The sequence below is a fragment of the Carlito syrichta genome, unplaced genomic scaffold (assembly GCF_000164805.1).
Source record: "Carlito syrichta isolate Samal-C Ts95f unplaced genomic scaffold, Tarsius_syrichta-2.0.1 Scaffold315373, whole genome shotgun sequence".
Classification (NCBI taxonomy): domain Eukaryota; kingdom Metazoa; phylum Chordata; class Mammalia; order Primates; family Tarsiidae; genus Carlito; species Carlito syrichta.
In genome coordinates, this window is record NW_007259469.1 from 369,440 (window position 1) to 383,823 (window position 14,384).

Below are 14,384 nucleotides of genomic sequence, written 5' to 3' on the forward strand. Positions count from 1 at the left end.
CCTCTTTTGCGGCATTTTCAACCTTTGTAGACTCAGAGAGCATATAATAGACTGAGAAATGAACCCAAGGTTCCTGCTTGGGAATTCAGTACACAACTTAAAAACTATTGAGTTTAGCCACTTCCTGACATTGACTTTCATAGCAACAGTTTAATTTGAAGAAAATCTGCTACCTCAAATGGCTAAAAGTATTTATGTGGAAAATTTTCCAAATGATTGACTTTACTGTGTTGCTATTTTCTTTCCCCATGAATATGTGAGTATCTGGCTTCCTCCCAGGAGTTTTTCTGCATCACTTCTCTTTAGGCAAATACATTTTTCTGTCCAGAGTAGAAGAAAGAAGCACCAAGTATTTATCCTTTTGAGGGAAGTATTCTTTGAGTTTAAACCATAGAACATCTGTACAAATGAAGAATTTGAGTCTCCTCTGTCCTGAAATTTTCCCATGGCAATTCTTCCAGGCAGTCAGAGTGACTTTGATCATGGCTTTGGAGCCAGTGCAGCAGTGATCAGCATGGTGCACATTCCAGCTCCACCCCACCCCTCTCCTTTCTGTTTGCACCAGTCTTGCTGCCGAGCTGGTCTCCACTCCCTCCCTTCCTTACCTCCCCCCTCTGCTGCCCATTGACTGTTCTTGCCAAGATTACCAATGACTTCCTGTGGTTTCATCCAAGAATTATTTTGCTCTATAATTGATCTTTCTGTAGCATTTGACATTGTGGACCTCATTTTCCTTAGCTTCTTTGGACCATTTATCCTCCTTATTCCCTGATAGTTTCCTCTCCTTCTTTTTCCTAAGCGTTGCTTCCTTGGGAATCAATCCCAGGCCTACTTCTCTTCGGACTCTATACTCTATCCTGGATGATGGCATCTGCCTTGTAGCTTCAGTTCCCTTTTGTTGGCGAATATTCTCTATTTCTCCAGTTCAGATTTTGTACAGATAGATCTATGTCCAAACTGAACCTAGTTCCTTCCTTCTCTGCACTATCTCTCTTGTAAGTTTCCAATCTTAAGAACACCATTGTTCACCAAGTAAGGCAGACATCTTAACTTCTTCCTCACTCTTTCCCTCTCCCATAAAATTAACTAAGACTTTCTGTTGGTTTTATTTTCTTTATATCCTTTGAATCCATGTCTTCTTCTGACCTCCTGCCAGTACCCCTCCTCACCCTGGATCAGGAGGCCATCCACTCCTGGCTGGATTGCCCTTTCCAGTCTTGCCTCCTAACAACCCATCCTCCATATTACAGGAGCAATTTCTTCTTGATCAAAAGCCCTCATGCTTGCAAAGCCCCCCAGTCCAGCCCCTCTTGCTTCTCCAGCCTCAGTTCCTGTCACTCCCCACCTTGCATTGTTCATCTTTGATTGTACTGAATTTCTTTCACTTCTTCAAACATACTGTGCTCCCTCACCTCTGGGTTTTCATATGCTATATATTTTTTTCTGTCTGGAACATTCTTTCTATTCTCTCCCATCCTTGTGAATTCCTTTCTGAGATTTTAAACTCAGAACTCTTCCTCTCAGCTACTTCCCTGAAAGCCCCAAGTCTGACAAAGGTGTCTCCCCCGTGGCCTCTGCCCCACTATCCCATCAGAGCACAACATGGCATGGCATGCTGGGTGCTCAATCTGTTAAACAAAATGAATGAGCCTCAGAGTAAATGATAAGTCAGCCTTCTCTGCTGCTCAGGTACAAATGCCTTACTCTCATTTGCAATTTCTCCTACTAGTCAAGCTCCCCTGACTATAAGAACTATTACTTTTCCACAAGCAGACAAAAACTTTGTTGCAGACAAAGCAACCTACATATCCCATAGGAGGAGAAACTTTCCAAAGGTTCTGAGAATTAGCATATGGTAATTGTCAAATCCCAGGGTATCTTTTAATTGAACCTTCACAGGAGTTCACTTAGTTTGTACTCAGTGCTTAAATTGAGTAGAACCTCATTAGGGAGGTTGTGTCATGCCTTAGCAAGGATGAAGAGAATGAGAAATAGAGCTTTCCATGACATGGAGGAGCAAGAGAAAGGAAGAATTCTGGTCTGAGGACTCTATAATTTGTGTCTTGACTGTAATTGTTAATTTTGGGGAGGTCACTCATGGCCTTCCAAGAAGGTTAGGCTTTTCCTTCTAAATGCCCTTCTAGGTATCATATTCCATAGGGGATCTACTGCATGCTTCCCTTCTTTCCTCTCCACGTGCTTCTTCTTTCCTGCCAGGTTCATGGGCAATCTGTTTCTAGAATATTTCTCCCCCAGAGCATATCGTCCTAAGGAAACTCTGTCACAGCCAGGTTTCTCTCTCTGTCATTCGTCATTCACTCCCTCTGACGTTGCCACCCTGAACTCTTCCCTTCTTATGGCCTCCATGACTAGGTCAAGGCAAGCAAGGCAGCACTCTCAGATGCCAGTCCTCACTTGTTCTCTCTGCCTGAAATCCTAATCCTTGAGACCCAGCCCAGATGTTGCCTCTGTGAAGCTCTTGCCTAGTTTTGCCACTCCCTCCCTAGCAAGTGGTCATCCCACCTTTCTGCAAATTCTCAGTGGACTTTATTTATACCTCTCTTAAGGCACCTTAAGATCACATATCTATGCCTCTATTTCTTTTCTTTGAATTTTTTTATTTTAAAGATGTGGGGTACAATTCAGGGCTAGGTATACAAATTCATGCCCCTATTTCTTCATTTTTATTTTTTATAGAGACCAGTCTGGTCTTGAACTCCTGACATCAAGCGATCCTCCTGCCTTGGCCTCCCAAAGTGCTGGGATTATAGGCATAAGCCACTGTGCTCAGTCTTTTAAATATTTATTTATTTATGTCTCTATTTCCTTATCTATAAAATGGAATTAAAATTGTACTTCAACATACAATTATTGTCTAAATAAGCTAAACATATAACAGCACTTAGCACAAGACCTGATGCATAGTGAACACTCAGTAAATGTCAGAATCCAGAATATAGAGGAGGTACCTCCATGGAAAATGCAGGTGTGCACACTAAGAGCAAAGGACACTTGTGACTGATGTCACAAAGAAACCCAAATCTCAGCTGTTGATGATGGAAGACAGAGGTGATAGGCTAATACTTTCCTGAGGCCCCAGATGTCTACTATTTTGAAAAGATGGATTCCATTTCTATAATGCAAGAGAATAGTTTGGTTAAGAAAATGGTAAGGGATGATGCCCAAAAAACGCAGCAGAGGAAGGCCAAATGAACTTGAGTTCTTAAATGTGCCGTGTTAACATCTGATGATTTTAAGGGATTTGTAAATATAAATGCTAAGGAAAAATCATGTTTTTGCTGCCATCTACAGATGTCAAAGTGCAATTTTTAACGTTTCTTTACACACACAACCACTTGCTCAGAAAGTGACAATATAAATGACAGCACATATGAAGTTTAATTTGAGTTCTAGTAAGTCAAATAATTTAGACATTATTATGGTAGCATATTTTACTTTTCTTTATAAAAATATGTATATTTAAATGATAATATGGCCTTTTTAACAATTCAAGTTGTACTAAAACTTCTCACCAGAAGATTGCTATAATAATTCATTTGAGAGCAAGTCAATCACCTCTCAATGCAGATGAGAGCAGAATGACAGTCAGCGGACAGTTAATAAAGTGGTTTCAATAAGGAATGAGATGAAATGGATTTTAACCCCACTCTCCTGCATTTCTCTGGTTGTTATGTGAATTCCTATGAATTGCATTTTCTGTAAGTCTCTTTTATTATTTGGAGAAAAGAAATCAACCCAAAACAGGTAAAAAACAAAATATGATGATGTTACCTTAGATGTCAACTGAGATGCCTTCTGCCCCCTCTAATCTCAATATTATTATGATGCTCCCCCAACTTTTCTGTGTGTTATTTTAAAGGGTTAAATATAGACAAGAATTACTGGAAAAGCGTTTGATGGACAAAAAAGAAGCAGCCGTTCAAGAAGCTCATGAAGATGAAGAGAGAGTGCAGCGGCTGGAAGCTCTTAGGAAACAGGTGTTTTTAATTTGGAGATGTTCATGGGTGGTTTTTAAAAAAAAATGTTTCTAAGTGCTCTTAATAACATTATTATTGTGGCTCAGTTCATGACATCTGCTATATAAAATGTAACTTTTCCAAATTGGGATACTGATCTTCATTCCTGGGAGCAATTAGATTATATTGAACCATTTCCAGTTTCTCAGTATATTAAAAGAACTTTATCAGCACCTTTTAAAAAGCTCTCCCAAGATTCAATGTGTCCATATCACCTCTAGTTTATTAGCTGAATAGTATCCAATTACAACAGCGAAATTCTGCATCAAGTTGAAGAGTTTTACTGTCCTCAAAAAACCTGGTGGGACTAAAGCAAGATAATCCTCTTTGGCATAGGAATCTCCATTTGGAAATATTCCACAGGCAACAAATATGTTAAAAACCACTTTTTAAAAAATACCCTTTTTATGGAGAAATAAAAGCCTCCCATTGCCTTGCCTAGCAAAAGTAGGCAAAAGTAAATGAAATAGACAGTAGATGGCAAGAGTAGGAATTTAAGAACTTGGAAGTGTAATAAAATGGTTTTACTTGGTAATTTTTCAGAGTTTTGAACTCGAAGTGATTGGTTCAACTAACAAGCTCTAAAACCTTCATTGACACAATCTTCCAGCTAACAGGAAATGTCTGGTTTCCCTCTTACATCAGTGAAGGCAACATGTGTCCTTCAAACCTGCTACAATCTAGTTCTGTACTCACTGTCCTTGAAAACTAGGATTGTTTATTTAACTTCTCTAAGCTTTATTCCCTCTTCTGAAAAATGGGAATAATGGTTCCTGCCTTTTAGATTTGCAGTAATATGAATTCAAATTTATTGTTTATTAATCAATTACATTTAGTAAATAATAAATCAAATTTATTATTTACTAAGTATAAAGCCTTCTTCAAAATACTCTTAGGTATTGCTTTGTTTAATCTTTATAACAACCCTCTGATTAGGTATCATTAATATCCCCATTTTATAGAAGTGGAAGCAGAGAGGTTTAGAGGTTAGGTGCTTTCCCCAAAGTCAGCCAGCTAGTAAATGTCATACTGATGCAAACCAAAGAAGTCTGATTAAATGACATGGTATTGATGCAGTGTAAATGCATGCAAACTATTATATTATCATCTTCTTTGATAAAAACGGATTATAGAGATACATTTAAAGCATGGGATTATAAATCCTACTCATCCTAGATTCTACAAAATTTAAATGATTCCCAGATCCTACAAAATGTAAATTATTCGATCATTGGAAAATAATTATATACCATGGCTTTCTGGGACAAAGCTTAATGTCACTATTACTAAATACATCCTTGTTCAAAATTTAATAATTTAAAATTTGATAACTACAGAGTCCATCTGATTAGAATTCCTTCCATCTGTGAATATGTTCAAGGTGGAAGTACTGTACCAGTTATCTGTAATCGGTGCTTAGAACTATAGTATATGCTATTTTAGCTAGGAAACATATAATAATTAAAGCATGTTCAACCCTCTGTTATTTCATTACAGTCTCTAAATGGTATTAAAAATGCCTTTTTTTCACTAGTTCTTGACTTTCAGAATTACCAGGCAGGTGTTACTAATGGTGCATATCATTTACAAAATTAGTGGTTGCTTTTCATTGAGATGCAAGTTTGAATTATCATAAAAGACAAGGGCATTTGGGTTTAAATGACTCTGCAGCTTTTCAGTAAAAGGAAGAACAATGGTTTAAACAGTCCCTGGAAATTTGGTTGCCTGGTGCAATGCAAATTCACCCATTTTTTCCAATAATGCCAACACATTCAACTTTTACCCATGAATGATATGTTCTTGATTTTGTTCAAGCAGATAAAACTTTCTGGAGAGCTCCATGGGGTTGTTACCATAACCTTAAATTTCTAGTGGCTAAAAAAATGAATTTTTAAAAAACTTTTGGTGACTTTCATAATGGTTGAATGTGTAGGTTGTCTTTACATGGGAGGATTCCAAAAAACCCGGAATTATCTTTTGTTGGGTGGGCCCCTTGTAGTACACTTGGAATTTGTTCCTCTGGATCAAAGTCAACCAAAGTTTTTCTCTGGAAGTTTTTTGCATCACGATTTGCAAAAGAAACGTCTCAAGCTGTGGCAAGCAGGTCCTTCTACCATGACAACACAACTACTCACACTGTCCTGAGTGTTCAGTCATTTTTGGCAAAAAACAGCAACTCCTGTGCTCACTCTCTCTACTCACCTGAGCTCACCCTGAACAGACTTAAAAAAAAAAATTTCCCCGGTTGAAAACAGTCCTCAACGGGAAACGTTTTGCCAGTGTGGAAGAGGTGAAAGCAAAAATGGCAGAAGCATTGAAAAGCATCAAAATTGACAAATTCAAAAACTGATTTGAGCAGTGGAAAAAGTGTCGGAGAGTACTTTGAATGCTACTGAAGTTTAAACATGTAAGAATAAATACACAGTTTTTTATAAATAAACAAAATTCCGGGGTTTTTGGGTCTCCTGTGACTTCATATCAGAAAGATAAATTGTTATCTGAAATTAACCATAATTGTAATTAGTCAATAATTAGCAAATAACTAAATACCATGACCTTTTAAGAATTTGTTGTATATCTATCTATATAATACACACACCTACATATATTTTTGTTTGCTTGAACTCCTTTGTGGATCTATAGGACTTACTTGGTTTTAATATTCTTTCTGCCCTTCTTTTCTTAGTCTTTATCATTCATAAAAGTTCTTGACTTTATTTTTTTGAGTCGGAGTCTCATTCCGTCACTCAAGCACACTCACAGCCACCGCAGCCTCGACCTGCTGGGCTCTGGTTATCTTCTGCCTCAGTCTTTAGAGTAGCTGGAACTACAGGTGCATGCTACCACACCCGGCTAATTTTTGATTTATTGTAGAGATGAGGTCTCACCAAGTTGCCTGGGCTGATCTTGAACCTGTGGGCTCAGGCAATCTACTCGCCTCAGCCTCCCATAGTGCTGGGATTACAGGCTGAGCCACCGAACCTGGCAAAAGTTCTTAACTTTAATGGGTATTAGACATCCATAATGTTGCCCAGAAATATTTGGCTTACACCCTGTTCTCAGTAGCTGTGCCTTCTCTTCTTTCAGGTTGCTGTTGTTGCTCAATCGGATCCTGTTAGAATGATGTCAGACACAATGGCATCAAAAGCTAAGATGGGTATTGAAATTGAGGAAGAATTTATTCTTCAAAAGCCACTCTTCACATTGAATACATATAATGAACAGCAGGTAATTAAAGGAAATGGCATGATGATTCATGCAAAAGCCAAGATGATAAGAACTATAGAAGTGTGTGTTTGGTGTTGCAAACTCTTCTCAATATTTATATTTGAATACCATACAGATCAGCATAGTTTTTACTTCTAAATGATAGCACATATTTAATACATAATTTTTTCTTTTCTTTTCTTTGAGTTGAAGTCTTACTCCATCTCCCAGGCCGGAGTGCAGTAGTACACTCATGGCCACCCCAGCACTGACCCACTGGGCTCCGGGGATCCTTCTGCCTCAGCTTTCCAAGTAGTCGGAACTACAGGCCCGCGCTACCACACCCAGCTAATTTTTGATTTATTGTAGAGACGAGGTCTCTCTAAGAGGCTGGGGGTGATCTCGAACCCTCGGGCTCAAGCAATCCATTTGCCTCGGCCTCCCAAAGTGCTGGGATTACAGTTTGAGCCACCGAGCCCAGCCCATAATTCTTATTATTATGAAATAGTTAATAGGTGACCATAAAACAAAAGAGTTTACCTGAAAATGTTATAAATCTGTCACTGAAAATTATTTTTAAATTGAAAAACAGTTTTATGTGAAGTTCTGCATTAGTACTATGTTTTATTTAAATATTTCTGTCATATTAAGAATTTATTTTTAAATTTATAGCATAAATCCTATTACATAAACAACTGATACTGATAAGACACAGCAGAGGAGAGCTTTCAGAAGTTAAAATGTACTGAAGATAATACGTCAGAGCTAATAATAAAAGAAAACATTTTCTATGGAAACCACATTAAGGGATTATTTAACCATTTCTAGGAACTAGGGCTCATTTCAGCCTGTGCCTGTCACTGAGAAGGGATTTTAAAAGCTCTTTTAGATGGATGCATTGAAGGGCTAGAGAGTAGAAGGAGGACAGATGAATGAATGGATATCAATCACTGAAATTAAAGGAGAAAGTAGTTGTTAATTTTGCAAATCTAAGGAGAGACGCTAAATATTTATTTAAAAATCAGGAAATGCCATCTATTGCCAAATAAACTCATCCTTTTAAGATAGCAGAGCCTCAGAGAAGTTGTGGTGGATGGAGTGGGGGTGGGTCAAGAATGGCTCTACCATATGCTACATACTTTTCTAGAGAATATAAACATGCACAATGTATTCACTTATTAAGTCGAACAAATATTTATGGAACGTACACTGAATTCTGGCTCTGTGCAAGGTACCTGGGCTACAGCTGACCCAGATAAACTGACCCTGTTTGAAAGAAGTAAGCAAAAGAGGATGGTCAGGAGGGAAGTAGTGTCTGCAGAAATAATGCCACTAGGGTGGAATTGACTCCATAATGAAGGTTAAGGGCTGCCCAGCAAGGGGAAGCAAAGAATGGCTAACCTTGACTGGGGAAATCAGAGGAAGTGTCAGAGAGGAAATTTTCAGCCCTTTCTTGGTCGAGGATTTTTGGCAGCAGTAACAGAACTCACTCCAGATGGTTTATGATGGCAACAACAAAAAATAGGTTGGGGGGTGTATGTAGGGAGAGGGATTAATTATGCAGATGTAGAGGTATCTCCGGACACCAGCTGCCAGAGTGGGGAGAGTAGCTGGGGCTTGAAAGGATTGAAGACAGAGCTGGAAAATCTCAGGTTGTGGGGCTAAGGAAGCAAAGGTTTGACCAAGCTGAAGAAGGTGGCATGAGTCCCTTCTTGGCGTGTTGTTAGTGTGAGATACATGGCAAGGGATACATGACAAGTTGCCAGGAGAGGAAACTGGAAACATGGGTTAGGGTCAGGCTGTGAAAAGTATAGACGGTCTTGTTACTAAGACATGTAGCATTATTGTGTGAGGAAACACCAGAGTTTTTTTTTTTTTAATTGTGGGGTACAATTCAGGGTTAGGTATACAAATATTCATTGTACAGGTAGCCTTGTTGATGAGGTGTGCCCCCCCTTCCCCAGGCAGTTTCCCATACTGCCAATCCCACCTCCCCGCGCCCCCATCCCCCTGCAGTTTCCCACTACTGTCAATCCTTTTCTTTTAGTATTATGATAGTTGTTCAAGGCTCTCTTATGAATGAGAACATGTGATACTTAGTTCTTTGTTTCTGTGAAAGATCACTCAGTATTATAGGCCATCCAGGTTGCTGTGAAGTTCATGATTTTGTTCTTCTTTATGGCTGCATAATATTTCATTGGGAAACACCAGAGTTTGAAGCAGTTAAATTGTATACAATCATGCGCTGCATAAAGATGTTTCAGTCAACAACAGAGCACATATACGTGAGTAGTTCTTTAAAATTACAGTGGAACTGAAAAATTCTCATCACCTAGTGGCATCATAACTTCATAGCACAACACATTCCCTTTTCTATGTTTAGATACACAGACATCATTGTGTTGCAATTGCCTGCAGTATTCAGTACAGTTACATGCTGTACAGGTTTTTAGGCTACACTGTATAGCCTAGGTGTGTAGTAGTCTATAAGCTTGTTGTGTAGGTGCACTCTATCATGTCTGCACAGTGACGAGATTGCCTAAGGACACAGTTCTCAGAATATACATCCATTACTAATTGGCACAAACCTGTAATCAGATGTGTGTTTCTAGCTGTATGTTCTGAGTTGAAAATTGGTGGGGGTGAGGGTGGGTGTGGGTTGAGGTGAGGTGAGGTCCTTTTAAGATAGCAGAGCCTCAGAGAAGTTGTGGTGGATGGAGTGGGGGTGGGTCAAGAATGGCTCTGACTGAGAAGGGGAGAGAACTGAGAAAGAGAGGATGATTCCAAGCTAGACAGCAAATAATATTGAGAAGAGCCTATATTTTAGATTCAAGTCCACATCCACTATTTATTGACTTGGTGCACTTGTGTAAGCTATTAGCATCTTTATGTCTTTTTTTCATATGCAAAATAATTATTTGCAAGGTCCTTGTGAGGATTAGAGATAATAAATATCAACTGCCTAGGACACTGCCTGGTACCTAGTAGTAATTCAGTAAATTATGATCAGTAGGTGCTACTGCCATTAACCATATAAGACTACAAAAGTAAAAAAAGACAGGTGAAGAAAAAATTTGCTTAACTCATGCCATGTTTAGAGTGAAAATGTTTAGCACAAGAAACTGATGGGCTGCCTCTAGAGAGGGGAAATGAGGAGAATAAGGTGAGTGGGAGGTCTCCATTTTACTATCTATTCAAAAATAGAACAATGAAAAAATGTTAAACCTCATGATGTGGATCTGAAGAGAAGCCATGAAGATGACCTGCAAGCCAATTACACACATCAAACATGAATTTTGGGGGGCAGATGAGAGTGACCAGGGAGATTACATTGAGGCAGAAGAGGAAAAAACTGGGTCTAAGGCTCAGATTTAATGCTTCTGAGACACACATCTCTCTGTAATTCTTGACTTCATACTCATCATTGCCCCAGTCCTGTATCTGATCAGCTGCCAAGTTCTATCGATTCTTCCCTTCATAGTATTTCTGACAGTTATTTCTTCCTTGCTACCAGTCAAGTTTAGACATTTATGATTTCCTATGTAGACAATTGTGGTAAACTGCTAACCACACTTCCTGACTTCATCCTCTTTTTTCCCTTGCCACCTTAATTTTTTCTGAACTTACGATCAGATCCATCTTCCTATGAAACTACAATGTACAATGATTATTTTGCTACCATGCTGAGAACAGAAACAAACATAACCCCAGTAGCTCCTTAGACTCCTTGGCATGGCCGCATAAGCCTTTTAAATTCAAGTCTCAGTCTGAGAGGTGTCAGTTTCCAGTGTTCCTCAATGGCAGCTAGCACTCTACCCAAGCCACCCTTACCCCAAATTGACTTTTGTCACCTCTGAGTTTGTATATGCTTTCCTTTCTCCTTAGCGCTCTCTTCCTCCTCCATCTACTTTAAAAGTTTAGTTCCATTGCTTCTCTGTACCTGAGACTATTCTTAATTCCACCAGCATCGGGAGATGTGCCTCCATATTATACTACTGTTAGAGTGTCTGCCACATGTTGCCAGGAACTGTAGTTATGTGTGTACATTCTTATTACTCTCGTTTGTCTCAGAGCTCCTTGAAGGAGGGGCTGCCTTCAATAGCTTAGTATCACATTCTCTAGGCGGACTTCAAGTTAGGTAAAATCCATATGTGACCACCTTCTTATCATTGCAAACAGTATCTGTTGACATTTAATATTCCTTAGAAGGAGAGGAAGAAGTAGTTCCAATCAGCTATAAATGAAAACAGAAACTGAACTATTCATATGTCTACTCCCTCTTAGAATCAGATTGATGGAGGCGTTTTCTAATTATGTTTGAAATAGAAATCCAGCCTTGGAAGAAAAGTTCTATTTATTTTATTTTTCAAGTAGTGACCATGTGTGGAAACGTAATTTACAATTATCAAATGACGGAAAAATTAAAAAGTCTGTTTAAAGACAGATGCACAAGATTGTGGCTTAGGTTTATTTTAATCAGTAATTGTATTTTATAACTCCAGTCAGCAATAAATAATGATAGTATTGAAAATAAGCTGCGGTCGGGCTCGGTGGCTCAGCCTGCAATCCCAGCACTTTGGGAGGCCGAGGTGAGTGGATTGCCTGAGCCCATGAGTTCGAGACCCGCCTGGGCAACTTGGCGAGACTTCATCTCTACAATTAAAAAAAAGAAAAAGAAAACAAGCTGCTTTTACCTCATATTTTAATAATTTTAATATATTATATTTTATCTAATCTATTATACTATATTATATACCGCCTATGTTGGAAACCACTAATGTACTGGAAAGTGATAATATCAAAAAGGTTTGGATATTTTCAGTAAAAATCACCAGAATATAGTCATTGTACTCATAAAGTTTATTGCTTTCTGGCAAAAACAAATTATGCAACTTGAGAAAATATGGGACTAACTGTTAAAATTTGCTTTAGTTCAATAAACTGCTATTTATTCAAATTGTATTCTATTTCTACAGATAATTGCTGATCCTAGACTTCGCTTTGAGTTAGCACTTCGAGAAGCTGGACTTCATAAAACATTTTATGCCAAAGAGATACTACCCAAAATCAGTCCTCAAAAACCTCCAAGAAAGGACATGGAGTCTACTGTATTTAAAATATAGACCTCATCCTCAAATCCTATTATATGTAAACAAAATTTTTTTTAGAAAACATTTATGTGGATAATAATTATTACTTTCTAAGTAATAATTTATAATTAATAGTGATAATTTTAAATGTCAGACATAGAAATCATAACAGTTATTAAAACAACTTTGTCTTTCTTTTGTGATTCATAGAATTTTATGCACTATTTCCTATATCTTTAAATTATATTTAAATTATGCTCAATAATAACAAATTCCCCAAGATGTTATGGAACTCAGTTATGGCACATATGGCATATATATATATACTTTCACTTAATAAACTGCATGTTGGAGGTTGTGAAAAGATCTCAAAATAACCATTTGTGAGAATTATAAATTATGTAACTGCTACCTGCCAATGTTCATTTCAGCTTGTAATTTCAGAATTTGACTTTTTAATTATGGAAGCTTCATTATCATTAATACTTCTATTATTTCTTGATTATTAAAAGAGGAGACTCAACCTTTCTCTAAATTTAGAAACCAATTTGGTACACTATGTTTACTGCAAACCAATCATCCAAACAATTTCATTTTGCAAATTAGCCCTTAAGAATAAATTAGAAATTAGAAATAGAATTTCAAGCATGGAAATATCTGTTTTGGTATGGAAAAAAATATATGTTTGCATGATTGTTTAGGAATAATATTTTAAAATTTATAATATTTGGAATGCTACAACAAATTTCAAATTATCTATTATTAAATATTTTAATGATTTATAGAAAAGGAATGTTTCAAATAAAACTCAAGCATAAATTTTTAACTACTTCTAAAAAACCACTTCTAAAAAGCAGTTATTCAGTCAGAATAGCAAGTCAGTATTGTTGAAAGTTGCCACTGTTACCGTTATTGTCAAGACAACTCCCCTTTTTCTCTCTATTATAGTTTCCTGTCATTTCTCACCCATCTCCAGCTTAGTGATTGTAGTCTCATGCAGTTACTGGAATAATGTAAAAAAGACAAAGAACAGTTTGACTGATGAAATCTTTGGCTTCACGATTGTCCACAACATCATGGGAATAAGTAGTAAAACAAATACAGCCCATCAGAATCACTCTTCACCAAGGATTGTATGGGCAGAGTCCTTATCTACATTCCAACATTTATTCTAACACTCCCTCCCCCTGATCATCATAACATCTTATAAAAAGAGAGAAAGAAGTCTTTCGCAAAAGGCAGGGAGTAGTGAGCAGGGTTACAGTATTACTGAATGGGTCCACAATTTCCTTGATGTGAAGCCTCAGACCATAGAGCCATGAAAACCCTGCTACGTCAGAGCATATCACCCCAAATCACAAGACACAGATGCTGCTCAGAGTCCATGGGTCCTTCCCAACATCACCACCCACACTGATGCTAGGGGATCACACCCAAATTCCAACTGAATATCATCTCCTTTACACTTTCCCAAAAAAGACCAGTAGCAAGTGATAGCACTGCAGGAGGTAGCACCACCATTTTGAGAAAAATAGAGTTAAGAGGTTATGGTTTTGACAAAAACATTAGTTGAGATTTGGGTAGCAGCCTAGCTGTTGGCTATGCTCCAACTCAGATCTCATTCATTTTCTTTTCTCCAAAAAAAAAGTACTAATAATAGTTACCATTCATTGAGCACAAATTGTGTGTTCAGCGTCATATACATAACTTATATCTATCTTATTTGACCATCATAACACCCTTTTGAGGTTGCCATACCCATTTTACAGATAAAGAAATAGGTTCAGAAAGGTAAAAGAATACGCCCTAGATCTACTGTTTTCAAGCTGTAGTATTAACTTAGTAAGTCCTGACCAGCATTTAATGAAACAAAATAGAATTTAAAAATTCAAGTTTCAATGCATAATGAACATACAAAAATATGGAAATACTAGTTAAAGCCCCCAATGAATTACTAGTACATACTCACCAGATTGGCAACAATATCAAGAAATATCAAGTAGTGATGATCTAGAATAACGGATAGCATGTACTGGTGATGGGAATATAA

The 14,384-nt window shown here is 37.7% G+C and overlaps 1 protein-coding gene across 1 annotated transcript in view; it reads left to right on the top strand.

Moving 5' to 3' along the window:
• CCDC148 (coiled-coil domain containing 148) overlaps window positions 1-12,529 on the top strand; it is a 270,375-nt gene extending 257,846 nt beyond the window's left edge. The window contains exons 14-16 of the mRNA XM_008072646.2: window positions 3,881-3,998; window positions 7,125-7,265; window positions 12,221-12,529. Of these exons, the coding sequence (XP_008070837.1) occupies window positions 3,881-3,998; window positions 7,125-7,265; window positions 12,221-12,367 (406 nt within the window). The 3' untranslated portion in view covers window positions 12,368-12,529. The remainder of the gene's footprint in view (window positions 1-3,880; window positions 3,999-7,124; window positions 7,266-12,220) is intronic.
• Window positions 12,530-14,384: the final 1,855 nt, after the last annotated feature.